The sequence below is a fragment of the Sitophilus oryzae genome, unplaced genomic scaffold, assembly GCF_002938485.1.
Source record: "Sitophilus oryzae breed Bouriz unplaced genomic scaffold, Soryzae_2.0 scaffold_177_pilon_pilon, whole genome shotgun sequence".
Classification (NCBI taxonomy): domain Eukaryota; kingdom Metazoa; phylum Arthropoda; class Insecta; order Coleoptera; family Curculionidae; genus Sitophilus; species Sitophilus oryzae.
The window spans coordinates 1,402,303-1,423,295 of record NW_022146479.1 but is presented as its reverse complement, the minus strand read 5'-3'; the positions used below and the strand labels follow the sequence as shown (position 1 = coordinate 1,423,295).

The window sequence follows — 20,993 nt, the reverse complement described above, 5'->3', positions numbered from 1 at the left end:
TTAATTATGATTATGATTAATAAAATTGCGTTTATCTCATCAAGGAGACCGAATTCGCCTCAGGATTCGCCAAAATATCAAGAGATAACTTTTAATTGGCATTAAACGGCCTACACAATTTTGATATCAAAAGAAAAAGTCAGTGGCGCACATGTTTTTTTTGATAAATATTCCAGTGATAAGCCATACGCAAGTCTCTGATGAATTTATCAACACTTTTTTAGCATCAAAATATGTCGGCAATTATAGTAACTTTTAGTCTCAAAATTTCATTAGAATCACTAAAGTACTTGGAAGAAAATTATAATAAATCCAAAGATTATTAAGACTCTAACACCCTGTAGCTACGAAACAAAGCAGAGTCTGACCTATGTTGATATGCAAAAAAAAACTTATTTTTACGTGAGAAATCTCCCCACGAGAGATGGTACATGTTTTTTGAAACACCCTGTATAAATAAAAACAATGAGATAGCATCATAAAGAGCGCTATAACTGTTGATTTATACTCTCTAAAAAGACCATTCTGACAATATTTTATATTTATCTAAAAAGCAATAATAATTAATCTATTTTAAATAGCATATTCAGACATCTCATCAGTATTAGACAACAACGATATAGGTGTCTATACATAGGGTCTATAGTTTGGTCTATAGTTTTTTTCAAGATCTTTTATGCTATATGGGACATGGGACATTGTGTGTAAAAGTGTAAATCTTACAGACAGCTTATTTTAAAATAAAGTTAAAAGTCTTGTTTAAGTAGCCCTCTTATTATAAGTGTCTGTACTTGTGGTATGCCAAGACCCGTATTTAAAACTATTATTTTTAATATTTACCATCTAATTAGTGATTTTTCATCTGCATACCAAGAACTAGTCTGTTTTATTTCGTTACTTAACTTTCTGTTAATGCCGCATTAAGAAACAAGATTGTTTTTTCAATTGGTAATCAATCGATCATCATGCGTCATTATTTTCAATTAGAGAAGATTCCGGAAAATTATTGATTACGAAAAGATTATTGATTTTTCTACGAAGCAATCAACTATCGATAAAATCATTAAATCTGACTGGTCTAATGAGGTTAAAATTAACCGAGGTTTTCTTAGTCACGAACATTGAATGAAATGAAAATACTAAGCATGCAAGAAGTCCAATATTTTTATAGTCATGCATTAGAGATGGACGTAATGCATGACATTTCTTGTTTATTTTATAATATGTTTTATGCAAGTGTACATATTTGGGAAGAATTGTGTTAGGTTGTCAACAAGTGAGGGGTAATGGTAATATAAATAATAGGTAAAGTACTATAGATTTAAATTTATGCTGAAAAAAATAAACTTCGATTGGAGTTTGCATTTTGATTGATACTATTAATTTCTTTTAAAACAATTTACAATATTTTATGTCAAATTTTATCTTATTCATAAATTCCGGATGGAGTCTTCCAAGTTCTTCAGTTCCGCTTTAAGTCGGTTTCCACTTGGGAAGCAGAACGGTTCTGGTCCAGTAGTATGACACAAGATTTAAAGAGGATATAGAGAGGGTAAGTAAATACAAGATCTATCTCAGTATTCTAATCTCTCATCATCTCTGTATCTCTTCAAGTTTCCAAAATTCCCGTAGTGTTATCTTATATGAGACACCGTGTATAAGTAATTAATGCTCAATTAAGCAGAATATGTATTATAATATCTCAATATTTTGCCTTATTAGAAACAAGGCTCTGTAGCCTCTACGCTCGATACAGATCTGATTCTTCTTAGTAGAATTGACCCGACCATTTCGCTTTTTGTCTCCACAGTCGAAGACTTGCAAAAGATTTGAAACCAACAGCGACGATATTTCGTCACTGACACACGACAATTGCAATTTGTCAAGATTAAGTTGTTGTTTCGGCAATGCGACGGGGTCATTCATTTGTTCGCATTGTTTCTTTAAACTTATAAACAAGATTGTGTACTGGGTTTACATACAATTTTATTGAAGTAGTATCAGTGGAGGCGTGTGCGTGTGGTTCAATATTTTGGGGGTGCACAGCAGCCTTGAAGACTGTATGTTAGGAGGGAAATTAATCATCGCGACCTCATAGATCTATTGTGTCCCCCTTTCTTGAGTTATAACTCATCATACGAATAATATACATACGTATATTACGTATTTATATTATATATTTCATAGTTATTATAATATATTATTTCGTCTATTTTTCATTTTATTATTACATGCATGATATTTCGTATATTTTTCATTTTATTGATTTTATGGAAAGCACTGTTCATTAAAATGTTGTATCCTATATGTTATAGGGCTTGTTTCTCTCTACAATTTCCTGTCTCAGAATGTACCGTTTGTGTCCGGGAAGGGTTCATAGTTTCATAGTTGTCGATTTTCGAAAGAAATCAGAACATGTATATTATTTCGTATATTCTTCATTTTATTGATTTTATGGAAAGCACTGTTCATTAAAATGTTGTATCCTATGTTATAGGGCTTGTTTCTCTCTACAATTTCTTGTCTCAGAATGTACCGTTTGTGACCAGGAAGGGTTCATAGTTTCATAGATGTCGATTTTCGAAAGAAATCAGAACATGTATATTATTTCGTATATTTTTCATTTTATTGATTTTATGGAAAGCACTGTTCATTAAAATGTTGTATCCTATGTTATAGGGCTTGTTTCTCTCTACAATTTCTTGTCTCAGAATGTACCGTTTGTGACCAGGAAGGGTTCATAGTTTCATAGATGTCGATTTTCGAAAGAAATCAGAACATGTATATTATTTCGTATATTTTTCATTTTATTGATTTTATGGAAAGCACTGTTCATTAAAATGTTGTATCCTATGTTATAGGGCTTGTTTCTCTCTACAATTTCTTGTCTCAGAATGTACCGTTTGTGACCAGGAAGGGTTCATAGTTTCATAGATGTCGATTTTCGAAAGAAATCAGAACATGTATATTATTTCGTATATTTTTCATTTTATTGATTTTATGGAAAGCACTGTTCATTAAAATGTTGTATCCTATGTTATAGGGCTCGTTTCTCTCTACAATTTCCTGTCTCACAATGTGCCGTTTGTGTCCGGGAAGGGGTCATAGTTTCATAGTTGTCGATTTTCGAAAGAAACGTGTGCGTGTGGTTCAATATTTTGGAGGTGCACAGCAGCCTTGTAGACTGTATGTTAGGAGGGAAATTAATCATCGCGACCTCATAGATCTATTGTTTCCCCCTTTCTTGAGTTATAACTCATCATACGAATAATATACATATATGTATATTATATATTTCATAGTTTCATAGTTGTCAATTTTCGAAAGAAATCAGTACATATAGTATATTATTTCGTCTATTTTTTATTTTATTGATTTTATGGAAAGCACTGTTCATCAAAATGTTGTATCCTATGTTATAGGACTTGTTTCTCTCTAAAATTTTCTGTCTCACAATGTACCGTTTGTGTCCGGGAAGGGTTCATAGTTTCATAGTTGTCGATTTTCGAAAGAAATCAGTACATGTATATTATTTCGTCTATTTTTAATGAATAATAAAATGTTATTGATTTTATGGAAAGCACTTTCATTAAAAAGTTGAATCCTATGTTATAGGGCTGGTTTCTTAAAATTCACCACGAGAGAAGGGTTTACAAAAATAAGTTTAAATTGACTCATTTTACTGAGAAATGCGTATAGATACGATAACTACCTTTTTACGAATAATAAATGAATTTAGAATTTCCCGCGAATATGATGTTTTGAATCAGGAAATTTCTGACGAATTGGCATCATTGATCTAACAACAAGAACATTAACATACTCATGCATACGGGAATGAACTAAAAATATATAAAATTTAAAGGTAATATGAGCAATTTTATTTTAGTATAGTTAAATTAGACATCAATTTTTTCCCGGATTCCTGTCGTTGATCCAGATCCATCTGTCAGAAAATATTAAGTAGTACAAACTCATCTTTGAATAAAAAGATTAAGGAAGGAGTATAATGATATCCATGAATTTCTGCACAGTGGACGGAAAAAAGACTAATCTTGGTGGGGATCCTTGACACTTCTGTATGACGATTCACTTGACACATTTGAATTTGATTTGAAACTTTGTGGATTTGTCAGTCTTTACTGAGCTTATTTTATGTTATTTATTACTTGTTCTACTACTGATAGTTGTAAAAAGGTACCAAATCTAGATGGAAATTGTGGCAGAACTTAAATTAACGGTGACACTACTGCGATTTATCGAAAAAGACTATAAAATAGTTGGTTCTGTAGCGTGCGGTAGATCTCACTTTAAAACGTACCTGCTTTAGTAACGTATCGGATGTTTGTGTTAATAAATAATTATTATAACTTATCTATTTTTATTAGAGAATTGTATATATTTATAACAATTTTAATAATTACCAACATTTATTCACAACGTAAAATCAAACAATAAATTATTGAGACTACCGACATCATATTTTTACACGTTTTGAATAAAATTAGAACAGCAGTAATAAATCGGAATTTAAGTCGGTCATTTTAGAGTCCCGTCGCGGTCGATCTAAGATTTTTGATATGTTCCTTCCTTAATCTTTTTATTCAAAGAAACTCATCAAATAGAGGATATTATTTTCTTTATTGACTCATAAGGATACATTTTAAGAACAAATGTCTGCGGTTTGAAAAAACGTTACATTATTCCAGGGTTATGGCGTTATGCATTCATGGTCACCTCCTCAGAAATTACAAACGCGAATTAACAACTGCAATCGGCGCGCTATTCTAGTTCTCGCGGTTACTTCTAGGAATCTGCGGCAAAAAAATCCAACGGCTTTAGATCTGGAGTGTCGGGCGGTCGCCGCCGCAGCTTTACATAACCGATTCCGACCAATTAAAAATCGCTATGTAGAAAACGATATATAGAATAAGTAATAACCGTTCCGCATTGTTAAAGTTAATAAGCGACCGTTTAGCGCTAAGGATTTGCATATGGTACTATGATTTGTAATAATGCAGTGGGCATAGCCTAATGGATAAGCTAAGTTTCATTTCAAATATGTCATTTGTTTACTTTCAGCTTGCCCAATAAAAGTTTGACAGCGTCATGGCAGTACTTCACCAAAATTATTTTTAACCCTTTACGGTTACATTTAATAATTCCCCTGAGTGGTCAGTTACACACCTCTATTAAATTACATCATTTAATAACAAATAAAATATTTTTGTATTTCTCGAAACTTTTATTAGTTTACATGAGATAGTTAAAAATATACAGGGTGGTCCGAACTGTATTCAGGAAACTTCAGCAGCATATTCTGCAGATAAAAATAAGTAAAAAAGTTCTTATAAATGTATGTCCTAAAATGCTTAGTTTCGGAGATACAGGGTGTAGAAGTTTCATTTTTATTTCGATTTTTTTCAAATAATTTCTGAAGTAACATCAATATTAGGATGAAATTTGGTGTCTGGTAGTTTTTTGATATGAGAAATTCGATTTTGATATCAATATGACTCCTACTTGTAGAGGGCGCCACCTACATATTTTTAACTGGTTTGAAGAGTAATAAGGACATGCATTTATAAGAAGTTTTTTACTTATTTTTATCTGCAGAATGTGTTGCCGAAGTTTCCGGAATACAATTCGGACCACCCTGTATACACATAATACAAACAATTGTGAATCGGCAATCAAACATTAATTTAAAAAAAAGTGTGTACACTATATGCGCATATGTGAAGTGAATCTTCTTCTTACTTCCGTCTGTCTGTCCGTCTGAGGACTCCATCCGTATATCTCTATTCACGTGCCGAGTTTGGTTCCAATCGACCCATAATTAAGAAAAATCCTGACGATTTCGTCCATTTAGAGGCATCGGTTCGAAACGTCGAGGCCGTCATCCTGTAGCCCGTCCCCAATTATGTGAAAATCGACCCACATTTTTCTTCAATATCAAATCCTTAGTCCCACCCTGATGAAGATGTAAACGAAACGTCGTATCCAACTTTGCAGGGTGGGACCGTGTGCACCGTCGCTCACATAGCCTACCCACTAAATTTGGTCGCGATCGGACGACGTTTCTTAAGTCAAGACCAACTGTTACAGTGACGTGTCGTACACTGTCAAGTTGGCCTTGGTCCAATCTATTGACGTACCAAGTTTCATTTAAATCGGACGATTTTTTGATTGCATCTTTTGTTTTACTACCTTCATTCTGCCCCCGAGCTTACATAGGGCCAAAGTTACGACGCTCCAAGATCGTTACCACTTTTCCTCTCGCGAGCTCGTGTGTCACGGCCTTGAATATTTACGTTACCTTGAAATACGTGGTAAACATAAAAAGTAATATTTTAACATATTTTTATACTTGCAGCAATTTAAACGATTTTACTTAAGCACTGTAGACAAATGGGTTTTTTAAAAACTGTACAGAGATATTCAGTGTTTCTCTTTATTTTTTAAGAGCACATAGAGCAAAGACTTAAAGAAATATTAATAATTTAAAGAAATATAATAACAACAAATACCTCTAATAAATTTTCCATTTTTTTTTTGAAAATTTTCGCAAAAGAAAAAAGTGATAGACCTTATCATAATTAAGCAACACGGAAAGCTACCAATAGTGCTTAAGTAACTACTTACAATAATTCCACTTATATGTAGGCTAGCCCCCAGACAATAAAAATAACCAAAGAAGACAAGAACAAAAATTAACTAAGCAAAAGTACTCATTAAACTACTTAATATAAGTACCCAACTAAAAATAATATCTCTACTTTAATTATTCGTCACTTTAATACGTCCTGAGATGCAATTGTTCTGCTCACAGATACTGTTATGTTGACATTATACGTATTAGACGTTTATTTAATTACACAGCGGTAAAAATTATATTAATGAACTTTATATAAAAAATACAATGTGAAAATAACACAAATTTACCTAATTTCATATAGGTACACAAAAAACGTTTTAACCAAAGTATAAAAATTGTGATAAAAAATTATTCTTAGATAATAATGGCATCCAATCAATGGACAGATGTCAAAAAGATAAAAGTCTATCAACTAATTAATTAACGATATTAACTTGGATAACGATTGCAAATGTTCAGTCTCTATTAAAGTGGCTAAAACAATTAGGCATGCTGCTTTATTTAAGCATGTCGAGATTGTTGCATGTCGAGACGTTTTGTTTATATTGACAATGATGGAGGTATATTTATCAAATGATAACATAGATAAATCATATGGCTATTTGAAACAAATTTGTATAAAGATTTTTAAAATTAAGTAGCCATTTTTAATGCGATATACAAAATGCCACGCGAATGTGATAAATTTTATATTGGTAACACATCTAAACCGTTAAAAAAAATGTTAGAAAAATAAAGAAGAGTACGAACGAAGTAAATGACGTCTAGGGTTTGACCTCGCCAAAATTAACATCGATTGCAATACCCCAGCCGTCTTTGACGCCGTTTTTCCCCCTCGTATGGCATTTTAAAGAAAAATATCAAAATTCAGTTCGTCAAATATAGGATGATTGCTTAGAGTTTTCTACTAATGGATGTAAACTATTATTTTATAAACTGTAATATAATGTAGTCAAAAGGGCAGACATACTTTCACTACGAAATAATTTGCATAGGATTAATTTTAATTAAGGCGAAGTGTTATTAATAACAATAAAAAACAACCATTTTAATTGAGTTAATGGCGAGAGGAATCTGAACAGCTTTCTTTTACTTTCAGATAATTTGCAAGGAAGAACTATTTATTATCATTAGATTGCCTTTCCTCTTTTTTACATGAATAATCGACTACATCAAATCGATTACATTTCGAAATAGTTTGGATACATATACAGTGTGTCTCTTAAATAAGCTAAGTATTTTAAGGGGTAGTATACAGGGTGTCCCAGAAATAAGTGCAAATATTTTAAGGGGTGGTAGATCTCGATAAAAGGAACATATTTTCTCTTTATCGTTTTTCAAATAAGTCCAAAATAACGGAGTTATTTTACTTTGAAAATTTCCAAAAAAAAAATGATTTTTTGCTAAAATTTTGAGAATTACTGGATCTATTCTGGATTTTCTATCTTGTAAATTTAATCTAATACCCATGTTGCCATATTATCAAGAAATTATGTTTTTTAACTAAAAACTAAAAAAAATCAAAAAAATTTTTCAAAAAATTTCGAATTTTCATTTTTTTTTCGCGAAAAAACCTCATAGGCGTGTTTCTGGGGTTGAACTATACTACTAGTTAAAATACTTGCACTTATTTCTGGGATACCCTGTATAGATCTCAACAAAAGAAATATATTATTTTCTATTAGCCATTTTTAAAATAAATTCAAAATGGCCGAGTTATTTAACTTTATTTTTTTTAAAAAACATTTTGAGAACCGCCGATATTGACACGCTGTATTGCCACATGCACCAAAAAGTGTACACTTGACATGACTGAAAATACTTCGTAAAGTGGTGATAACAGAATCCTCAATAATTGTTATGATACATTCTTTCAAGTCAAAAATAATTGTAAAAATGTATCAGTGCATGTTAAAAAAAAGCACACAGACTGCAATTTACTAGAATTGTTAGTACCGCCACTGATATAATTAAAATTTATTGTGTAGAAAATTAATATTACTGTGAAATATATAGTACACAATTATGCAGAATGTCGTAGGAGATACCGAAGCTTTGCAATGTTGCCATAGTCCAAGAAAATAGGTCTTCAAATACGAAGTTTTGGTAAAAACTTGAATTTTTTATCAAGTTACTTTGAAATATCTAAAAACGAATTGTAAAAGTTTTTTTTAAATTCACCCCCTCAAGGGGTGAAATAAATAAATAAAATTATTTTTTCGAAATTTCGGAAAAACGGTTTGTAGAAAAAAAAAGTTGTAGATCGTCCAATTTTGGCAATTTTACATAAAAATGGTCTCTATACTTTTTTTGCTCAAATCAAAATTAACCGAGATAGGGTGGCTAGAAGCTAGGGGACAGTTTTTATTGAAACATTTTTTTAAGTCTTTACCGTTTCTCTGAAATTTGGAAAAAAAAACTTTATTTATATTTTTCACCCCTTCTCGGGGTGAATTTAAAAATATCTTAATTGAAATTTATAATTTTCCAAGCCAAATTGAATAAAAATGTTAAATATATGAATTTTTCAGCAACTTATATTTTTTCCACTATCATCCCCTAACCTCGGTTAATTGTGATCTCAGCAAAAAAAGTATAGAGTATGTAAAATTTGACGCTCTACAATTTTTATTTGAACGTTTCTTTCTAGTTCTTACCGTTTCTCCAAAATTTCGAAAAAAAATTTTTTATTTATTAATTTCACCCGTTCTCGGGGGTGAATTAAAAAAAATCTTTCACAATTCGTTTTTGGATCTTTCAAAGTAAATTATATCAAAAATTCAAGTTTTTACCAAAACTTGGTATTTGAAGGCCTATTTTCTTGGACTATGGCAACATTGCAAGGCGTACCGTCAAGAAATTTGAGGAGGTTCTTGCGGCACTCAAAAGTTTATTAAAATTTCCCGAAAAATGTTAAAAAATGTAAAATTTTTGCACTTATTTAAGAGATACACCACAGAGATACACATAAATATTTTCTTTTGATCTACATCTACAAAGACACAGTAGTATCAATTAAAGGAAAATGTTTTTAAAATAATTAGGCAACAACAATTTGCACGTGAAGGTATTTAGTTAAATAGCATAGTCTAGAAAAGCGACTGTACAAATCATATTATATATTCAATCAATAGCTTGGTCAACATGTAAATTAGAGAAAGAGTCTGATATATGGAATTTAATATTCTAATTGCGTCAACCGGAATAATTCATGTCAATAATTATGCAGAATATTAAATTATAGAGGTGCTAAGTGCATGTAATACTTACTGGTAATCCTCCTCGTCTTTCTTTTTGGGTTGGTAGCTTTTCACCAGTCGCCTATAACAAAAAAAGAAAGAGATTAATAATGACAATGAATGTAGATCAAGATAAGTGAAGAAATTACAACGAGCTAATTGATGTTGTTGAGGCACACATTTTAAAAGCTAATTTTAGTTTTTTACATGACCAGAAAGGAATAGTACAGTTGAAATAACTAGTAGTATATTTAAAACAGACAAAAAAGGCTCGGAAAGTTAAAATAGGATGTTGGCAAAGAATAAAAATATAAACATTTCCGCTGTGAAATATTCCAAGTATTTTTCTAAATATATAACGTATTATTCAATCTAAAACAATTATTTTTCTAAAGATACTACTATTTCAATGAATTTACAATTGTAATTGAACACGAGTATACTTGGATTTATTCTCGGAAAAAATCGTACATGTTTTTCCTTCAATTAAAACACTCACGATTTTCTTCATATTTATATTTTTTCACCGCACACAACACAAGAATGATTAATTAACTCAATATTACTTCACTGAGTAATCATTCGTAAAATGATTATATTATTAAGACGTAATAATATAATAATATGTATAAATATATAGAGATTCTGTCTACGTCTATACCCTTGAAGACGGGTTCATTATATTTAGTTATAAAAGATAGATTAACCGATATACATTAATTTGTTTTGATTTAACTTATAGAAGCACAAACTGTAAGTAAACAAACAAAACGTTTGTTTACTTACAGTTTGATTTGACCACAGACTTAATAAAATCCTTTATCGTACCATCATTATCAATCACTAATTTTAAAATCTTCTAACACAGTGTTGCCATCTATTTCAACCTTTGTTGATCGCTCTGTATAATAATCATAAATATATATGATATTCATACATTATATTATTTATTTTATATTATAAATAAACTTTTTTTTAATAAATAAGTGGCACCTCATTCTTTTGTTTACATTTGCATTGTATATCTTGGGTATTTTGATTTGTAAACTAAGGTTTGTTTATTTATTTCTTATTTGTCTGAGGTTTATATACAGGGTGTCCCAGAAATAAGTACAGATATTTTAGATATATTATGTATTTTAGATTAGCTGGTAGATCTCGATAAAAGAAACATATTTTCTCATTACCGTTTTTGAAAAGCTCCAAAATAACCGAGTTATTTTACTTTCCAAAAAAATATTCCAAAAAAAAAATATTTTTTGCTTAAATTTTGAGAACCACCGGATCTTTTCTGGGTTTTCTTTCTTGTAAATTTGATCTATAGTAAACGCCACGAATGTTTGGGAGTGATTCATCGCTTGATGAAGTTAGAATCGACACGCGCGCTATCATTTTTACATTAAAAACGTAAATTTTTACCGCAGACGTAGGTTTTTAAAGGCCCGGTCTAATCATCTGCCTGCGCTCCTCCTACTTATTCTAAAATGTTAGCGTGATTGACAAAGACGATACTATATCGCGTTTCTTTGATTGATTCGTTTTTGTGCGTCAGTCCATTGGTGTGCTTGCAGTGCGACCAATGGGGCATTCCATTTTATATTTATAACCAAATATATGTTTTGACAAGACTTTGACAGTTAAAACAACAAATTACAACAGATTATATATTGATTATTATAATGATTTGAAACACCACGGCACTGGAATTAAGTTTTATGTGACCTTGAACAGATTAGTTCACATGGTAGCGACCGATAAATTATTCCCAAACATTCGTGGCGTTTACTATACTACCTATGTTGTCATATTATCAATAAATCGTGTTTCTTAACAAAAAAGTAAAAAAAAATCCAAAATGTTTTTCAAAAAAAAAACTCATAGGCGTGTTTATGGGGTCAAAACATGGTCAAAATATACTACCAGTTAAAATAACTGTACTTATTTTTGGGACACCCTGTATAGTACATGCCATTAAACTTTTAGTCGCGTGATTAGGTTTGACCGGCACAGCGTTGCCTATTTTTACATATTTTCTTTTAATCAAAATATTTTAGGAAACAAAAATAAATTAATTAAAAATAAACAATAAACAGTTATTATTTACATCTACAAAACTCACCTCTTTAACTGCACGTAAGGGACATAAAGGGCCACTATTACCGCTTTCCCGTTCAAAATATTTTAATAAGGTTGCGATAAGTTTTTGGATTGGAAGATCTGGGTTTAACAATGAAAAACAAACGACCAATCACGGTGGGTCTCGATCTATTTCAAGAAATGTGGGAACTAATTTTTATAACACGGGCTTATATTTATCGTACTATTTCCAGAAATGTTTTGTGAAATGTCAATATACCGGGTGTTGCATCGTCCAGCGGGACATAGGAAATCCCATGTAAATTTTAATGGGGTCAATTATTGACTTCCCTAATTATTTTAGAGAATACTTCTATTTAGGTTTATTGAAGAGCACTAAAACCCACATTCAAAAGAATAACTTTAGATATTTTTGATTAACCCGTTTACGAGTTATCGCCGATTTCTGTTTAAATATTTCTCCTTTCTTATGGCCCTATATTTACTTATGAGCACCAGTCAAGGTAAAAGATAACTGTCAAATGAAGTTGTCATTTCAGAAATTTATCTATTTAGTGCTTTATTATTATTATTGTTACGTTTTTCGTCGGTTCCGTGTGGATAGAAAGTCACAATTTATTTAAACACTATTTATTTAACACTAATTAACAAAAAAACAATAACGATAAAAGACTTTATAGAACTATTTACAAACGATTTATAACTAAGAATTTATTTTGAATTTTAGCGCGTCAACTGCACTTGTATATTTATAACTGCCCTCTCTAGGCCACAGCCGCCGGATTTTATACCTACAGTTAAAGTTTACTAGAATAGTCCATAGATCGTTAGGTGCATAGAGAAGGTTTTCGAATGTTCTCGTATGTACTACTCCATTCCAGTGGGACTCGATCCTTCTCGAATCTTCGAATGAAGCATTGCGGTGTCTATGCGATGTTAAGGTCATCCGAGGGCGGGCCATATTGTTAGGTTAGGTCGAGTCCACACCGGTCCGCAACATTATTATTAAAAACTCATACCTACATAGAAAATATTAGCCATGAATTACACTACCGAAGAAAAAGTATTGTTGATTAAATGATATTATCAAGGAAATAGTTATCAAAAGGTGTCGGACATTTTTGCTGCTCTGTATCCGAATAGACCGATACCTGGAAAATCTACAATCGCAAGGAATATCCAGAGATTTGAGAGACCAAAGGTAATAAATAACTGCAGATGTAAAGCAAGGCAGAAACAAAGAGAAGATGCAAGAAATGATACCGACTTGGAAGTTTTATTGTGCGTGGAAGAGAACGATGGAAAGATCAGCACAAGGAAACTTGAGGATGAAATAGGAATAGATCACACTACAGCGTTTCGAATTTTGAAACGACACAAATACTATTCCTTCAAATATGAAAAGCACCAAGAGCTACGAGATGGGGACGAAATACGGCGGCAGGCGTTTTGTCTTGATATGGTGGAAAGAGTAAACATGGATAGGGAATTTTTAAAAAAACATATGTTTCACTGACGAATGCACGTTTACTTTAAATAATGAACCCAATGTTCAAAATTATCGATATTGGAACAAAGAAAACCAACACAGGTTTGTCGAAACAAGGACGCAATATCCACAGAAAGTAAATGTTTGGGCAGGGATATTCGGACACAATATTATCAGGCCATTATTTCTTACGCGAAATTTAAATGCAGAATATTATTTGGAACTACTCGAAAATCATATTTTACCTCCTTTACATGATGCCGCTAGGAAAAATCAGGAAGTTTGGTACCAAATGGATGGCTGCTCGGCACATAGTACCTTGGTTGTTCGGGAATATTTAGACAATAGTTTTAACGGAAACGTTATTGGCCTAAATCATATAGTAAATTGGCCAGCAAGGTCTCCTGATATTTCGCCAAATGATTTCTTTCTCTGGGGCCATTTAAAAAACAGGATATACAAGGATAAAAAATACCCAAATCTAGACGAATTAAAAAATGCTACTTCTGCCAAATGCAATAGAATTTCAGTTTACCAACTAGCGAATGTAAGAAGAGAATTTTACGATCGCCTGGGTTATTGTCTAGCAGTCGATGGAGGAATATTTGAACATCTTCTTAAATCCTAAAGTTCTAACAATTTAATAGTACCTAAATTAATAAGTTATTGAATATTGCAATAATACTATAATTAACCTTGTAATTGATTACTTTATTTTACTTTAATTCATATTAATTTGTATTTATATATTTATATCTTTAAGATTTCCGATGTAGGAATGAGTTTTCAATAATAATAAACATAAATAATAAAGCACTAAATAGGTAAATTTCTGCAATGACAACTTCATTTGACAGTTATCTTTTACCTTAACTGGTGCTCATAAGTAAATACAGGGTCATAAAGGAGAAACATTTAAAAAGAAATCGGCGATAACTCGTAAACGAGCTAATCAAAAATATCTAAAGTTATTCTTTTGCATGTGGGTTTTAGTGCTCTTCAATAAACCTAAATAGTATTCTCTAAAATAATTAGGGAAGCCAATAATTGACCCCATTAAAATTTACATGGGATTTCCTATGTCCCGTCCGACGGCGACGATGCAACATCTGGAAAAAACATTTCGGGGATGATGTAGAGGCTGTTTAATATTGTCAACTTACATAAGAACAAATAAATACGATAAATAAAAGTTTATCAAAAAGATACAAGTTCAACATTGAGCATTAATATATATCAAAGCACAGATATGAAGGTTAACTTTGTCTAATATATTTCTCAATCATACGGTATCTATGCCTATAATACGCAGTTTTAAATATATTATTAAATAAATCCTATGTGTCTACATGCAACCTATGTTATGACTGACTTAATTTACTATATTATATATAATTCAATTAATAATGGTGCAATTTACATATCTTTAGATACTTTTCTTAATGGAATGGCAATATTCTACTCTTTGTTAATAAATATTTCTTCGACAGATTTCGATTGGTTGACATTTCAAACAGGCCTTGAAATTGGCGTATTTATATTCGTAATAAAGTAAAAAACACTTATGATTATTTAAATTTTAATACAGGGTGTCCCTTAAATAAGTACAAGTATTTTAAAAAGGTTGGTAAATAGATCTAGACAAAAGAAACATATAAGCGATACCAATTAAACTTTTAGTTATGTAGGGGAAAGTGGGGATCATTCGGCATATTTACTTAAATTTCACTAACTTTTGAAAACCTCTAAAAAAAAGAATTATAAGTGTCTCGATGAATTTGTGATAGTATTGTGTATTGATAAGGCGCACAGGCAGATTTCTGCTTAACCAAGTTCCAAGTATTTTTTCAGTTTTTACTTTTAATGTAAATAGCCGAATCATGCCCACCGGTGGTGATCATTCATCTAGGACTCTGGGATGTTTCGGCTACTTTCAAGCTTAAACTCAAACTAACTCAAATAAGTTACAAACATCAGTAAAATAAGTGTTTAATGCATAGTAACAAATGAACAAAACTAATTCAAAATATTTTGAACAAAAAACAGGACATAGGTACTACGAGTATAGGTAATACATCTATTAGAACTTAGACACTAATTTTAACGAACATTCAAAGAGTAAAAATTTACGTTAAACTTATAGGCACTAGATGTTCTTGATGTTCCTTGGACGGTAGAATGTGGTAAAACTGCCACAATATCATTAAAAGATATTAGTGTAAAATCGTCTACATCAGGAAAGAGGAAGCAGTTGGATTTTCCTTTTCTTCTTAAAAATTTCACTTCGAATTCTTCGTTATCCATAGAAATGATTTGACCAAAATAATGAATTTCGGTTTTATTGGTAATAAATTTGACCAAAACAAAATTTCCAAGAACAACCTTGTCTTCTTTGTTACGAGCACTTAAATTCTCCCAAAAATCTTCTTCGCCTGATGACTCTCCAGATGACATACAAACACTAGACTCACTAGAGTTTGAATCATTGCGCTTTTTATTAGTTTTCACTAAACTTCTTTTTGCCGACTTTAATGAGGATTTGTTTTCTTTTAGTGACCGTTTCCTTTTTCGTTCTTCTTCTATTCGTTGTCTATTTTCATACTCTGGTGTGTCAGTAAAAACTGATGACTTAGATTTCTTTCTATGTGAATTTTTACTAGAAAATACAAAATCTTCCTCGCTTTCATGGCCAGAGTCCTCCAATTCTTGTAATAGTTGTTCTTTTGATTTATTTTCCGTAAGTTTTTTAATTCGAGATTGAATCGTTTGACGCTTTATTTGATACTCTTCTGCTGCTTTATATTGGCTTAAGCGCTTAGACAAAACCGCTTTAATGGCCAATTTTAATCTTGTTTTGCTTATATTACAACGGTTTGTCTTTTTTACGAACTTCTTTGGCATCTATAACAAAATTTGAACAAAAATTAACACCAAGGGGAACATTCGGCCGCCAGCCGAAACATCACTAGATTTGCCAGCCGAATGTTACCCACCAAGAAATAAAATATCTTTATTGCGACCAGCAAAACGCACACAATATTTGAGGTTATGTTGATTCACTTGTAATAAAGACACGTAATATACGACTTAAAAACCATAATTAAACTTTTTTAAGTTAATAACCAACGTCGCCTAATTTACTATTTTCAAGATGTAAAAACTTACCTTAAAAACGCTATAATATTTGATGATGTCCAAAATAAAAACAGATAAAACAATTAACACAATATACACCTGCCACAACTTCAAAGTAATACTTTTGACAGCTGACGACAAAATCCGCGCCAAAATTAAACATATTCGTGATTTATTGAGGGTAGCCGAATGTTCCCTATAGCCGAATGTATACCACTTTCCCCTACTACTTAGTGTAGGTATGTATTTTTTCGAAATTTCTGAAAAACTACTAGGACTAGAAAAAAAAAGTTCAAATAAAAGTTGTAGAACGTAACTAACCAACCAATTTTACATAAATGGTCCCTATACTTTTATTGCTCAAATCAAAATTAACCGAAACACAGCTCGAAAAACAATTTGAGTTTTTAAAGCAAGAAACCATCGAATTGTTGGACCATCCTCCATACAGTCCCGACCTAAGTCCAAACGATTTTTTTACTTTTCCAAAAATTAAGAATGAACTGCGTGGTCAAAGGTTCCAGTCAGAAGATGCAGTCAGCGCCTTCAAAAACGCCATTTTGAAGGAACCGACAAGCGAGTGGAATAACTGCTTTCAGAATTGGTTCCAACGGATGTAAAAATTAATAGTGTTTAAAAGTTTTCTACTGTGTTTCTACCTCTATATGCAAGATATAAAAGGCAACCCTCGTATCATCGGGCACAGATAATAATAAAGTATCATATGTTACAGTTGAGGGTTGGAACCTTTGGTGTTAAACAGCAAAATAAAAACACTAAATCACCACAATACACCAAAACACTTTTACTTTTACACTGGACGCGCGTTTCGCTAACCATGTTAGCATCATCAGCAGATGATTATAAACTAAAGTACAATCTACAAGTTGAGCGTTTATATACTCGCCCAGTGGGACCGAGTGGGCGTGGCAAAATCTAGCCAACCAAGTCAGAGCCTACTGAGCGTAACAGTTAGATTTCCGCCACTAGAGTAGTAGGAACAAAGAACTTGAAGGAATTGGACCGTTGACTCTGTTCATACTATCTTTACATTTATTAATTATGATGCTTTCATATGCATCTAATTGCCTGTAATTTGAGACTTGTTTAATTAATTTTAAATTATTAAGATCTATACAATGTTCATTATCAACAATATGTTCGGCAACGCAAGATTTATCCGGTCTACCATATCTTATCTGAGCTAAATGTTCTTTAAATCTAGTTAATATTGATCTCCTAGTTTGCCCAACATATTTCTGATTACAATCTTTACAAGAAATTTCATAAATACCCGACCTTTCCAGTGGAGATGTTTTATCCTTTGGATTACCTAATAATTGTTGTAATTTATTATTAGCACTATACACAAGTTTATAATTGACATTCTTAAAAATTCCTTTTAGACCACGGGTTAACTCTCTATCAAACGGTATCGAAGGAATTACTGAACGCAAATGGTCTCGACAACAAAACTGTGACTGAATATATTGAGCTTACATCGTTATGTATGAAACAAAATTGTTTTCAATTTAATAACAACTTTTTTGAACAGCGGGAAGGTACAGCAATGGGTAATCCATTGTCTCCATTTTTGGCTAATTTATTCATGAGCAGGTTTGAAGTGGAGGCTAAGAATCAGTTTGAGTATTTTCCAAGAGTTTGGTTTAGGTATGTGGATGATATTTTTGCTGTTTTTGACACACATTCAGACACCATAGATAATTTTATTTCTAAGTTAAATAATCGTTTTCCTTCCATTAAATTTACGCATGAAATTGAGAACAACGACAGATTACCATTTCTAGATGTATTAGATATTAGAAATACTAATAATTGCCTGGAATTTGATATCTATAGGAAAAATACGACCACACGCAGATATATTCCTAATGAATCACATCATAGTGTTGAACATAAAATGGCTAGTTTAAATTTCTTAGTTCATAGATTACTTAGTTTCCCACTTTCCAACGAAAGATATGAAATAAAAAGAGATTACATTAGGAATGTAGCTGAGTGTAATGGATATTCGCCTTCACTAGTTGATAAATTAATTAGAAAACGTAGGTATAGGTTAATGATTTCTGAAAATTCGACTTTTCAAGTGGAGAAAGATACGTCTAAATATTTTTCGATACCGTTTCATAGAGAGTTATCCCGTGGTCTAAAAGGAATTTTTAAGAATGTCAATTATAAACTTGTGTATAGTGCTAATAATAAATTACAACAATTATTAGGTAATCCAAAGGATAAAACATCTCCACTGGAAAGGTCGGGTATTTATGAAATTTCTTGTAAAGATTGTAATCAGAAATATGTTGGGCAAACTAGAAGATCAATATTAACTAGATTTAAAGAACATTTAGCTCAGATAAGATATGGTAGACCGGATAAATCTTGCGTTGCCGAACATATTGTTGATAAAGAACATTGTATAGATCTTAATAATTTAAAATTAATTAAACAAGTCTCAAATTACAGGCAATTAGATGCATATGAAAGCATCAGAATTAATAAATGTAAAAGATAGTATGAACAGAGACAACGGCCCAATTCCTTCAAGTTCTTTGTTCCTACTACTCTAGTGGCGGAAATCTAACTGTTACGCTCAGTTGGCTCTGGACTCGGTTGGCTAGTTTTTGCCACGCCCACTCGGTGCCCACTGGGCGAGTATATAAACGCTCAACTTGTAGATTGTACTTTAGTTTATAATCATCTGCTGATGATGCTAACATGGTTAGCGAAACGCGCGTCCAGTGTAAAAGTAAAAGTGTTTTGGTGTATTGTGGTGATTTAGTGTTTTTATCATATGTTGTGCGAGAAGCCATCAATGTATTCAGTTGTTGATGGAACCATCAGCCATCAGAAGCACCATTCTATCCACATCTCCTTGTTTCACTGCATAATGACTTAATTGGCGATACAACAGCGGTGTGTGTAGTAATTTTATGATCATCCTGTATACCTGATCTAGAAATCGACAAGATAAGTTGATTTTAATAGCGCATTTAGGGATGTCGTAGTAGACACGAATTTAGGCCTGTGCAATTTTCCTCCATTTACTGCACGTACCGTTTTGCGTTAGCACATCGCCTATTTTTACTTCGTTTAATGTTTTAATACGCGGTGCATTCGCTCACACGGTAAATTGCAAGTTGGCGGAGAATAGTGCATCGGATATAGTCGATCTAGTCTGCCATGCTTTAATCTACAACATCGTTTCACTCTGCTGTATAGCAATGGGTTCTTTGTGTTCAGACTTTATAGTTCTCATAGGCTTTGGTCTGTGGATTTAGAGGAATTTTGAACGGATTTTTACATTCTAAGGAGAAAAAGATAAAATATACTTAATATTTTATACCTGTCACTGAATATGGTTTCCCACTTCTTCATGATTTTTGTTATCTATACTAATACTTATATAAAATCCTTAAGTGACTGACATACTGATTAATCACGATCCTGCTCAAACCACTCAACGTAAGACGCTCAATTTTGGCATACAGGTTGTTTCTTGTAGAGGTTCGATAAGAAGGGATTTTTAGAGGGCGAAACCAAGAGGGCAAAACCACCTCTCAAATATTACAATATTTTTTATTTAAAAAACGGTCAAGTTTCCGAAAAAACGCTTAAACAAGTATATTTTATTTTGTTTTTTTACATATTTTAAGATTTTTTAAAAATGTATATAGGGTGTTTCGAAAAATCTGGTCATTGATTAATCACGATCCTGCTTAAAGCGCTTGACGTAAAAAACTGATTTTTGGAAAACAGATTGAATTTAGGGTGTAGAGGTTCGATAAGAAGGAATTTTTCGAAACTCGAATTCTAAGGGGGTGAAACTATCCCTCAAATATTAAAATATTTTTTATTTAAAAACCGGTGAGTTTTTCGGAAAAACTCTTAAACACGTATATTTTATTTTGTTGTTTTATATATTTTAAGATTTTTTATAAATTTATACAGGGTGTTTCATAAAATATGACCATTGAGTAATCACGATTCTGCTTAAACTGCTTGACGTTTAAAGCTGATTTTTGGCAAACGGATTGACTGTGGGGTGTAGAGGTTCGATAAGTTTCTCGAATCTCAAATTCCAAGAGGGTGAAAACGCCCCTCAAATATTACAGTATTTGTTATTTAAAAAACGGTTAGTCTTTCGGGAAAACGCTTGGACAAGCATAATTTATTTGGTTTTTTTTACATATTTTGAAATTTTTTAAAAAATCATACAGGGTGTTCCAAAAATTTGGGTAATTTCTTAACCACGATTCTGCTTAAACTGCTTGACGTAAAAAGCTTATTTTTGGCAAACGGATTTTTCGAAAGTCAAATACCAACGAGATGAAACTACCCCTCAAATATTACCAAG

The 20,993-nt window shown here is 31.9% G+C and overlaps 1 protein-coding gene across 9 annotated transcripts in view; it reads right to left on the bottom strand.

Annotated features, from left to right (window-relative positions):
* Positions 1-20,993, bottom strand: part of LOC115882517 (formin-binding protein 1-like) — a 117,482-nt gene that overhangs the window by 30,274 nt on the left and 66,215 nt on the right. For all 9 annotated transcript variants that reach the window (XM_030900615.1, XM_030900616.1, XM_030900617.1 and 6 more), the window contains exon 3: positions 9,929-9,979. In XM_030900615.1, the coding sequence (XP_030756475.1) occupies positions 9,929-9,979 (51 nt within the window). The remainder of the gene's footprint in view (positions 1-9,928; positions 9,980-20,993) is intronic.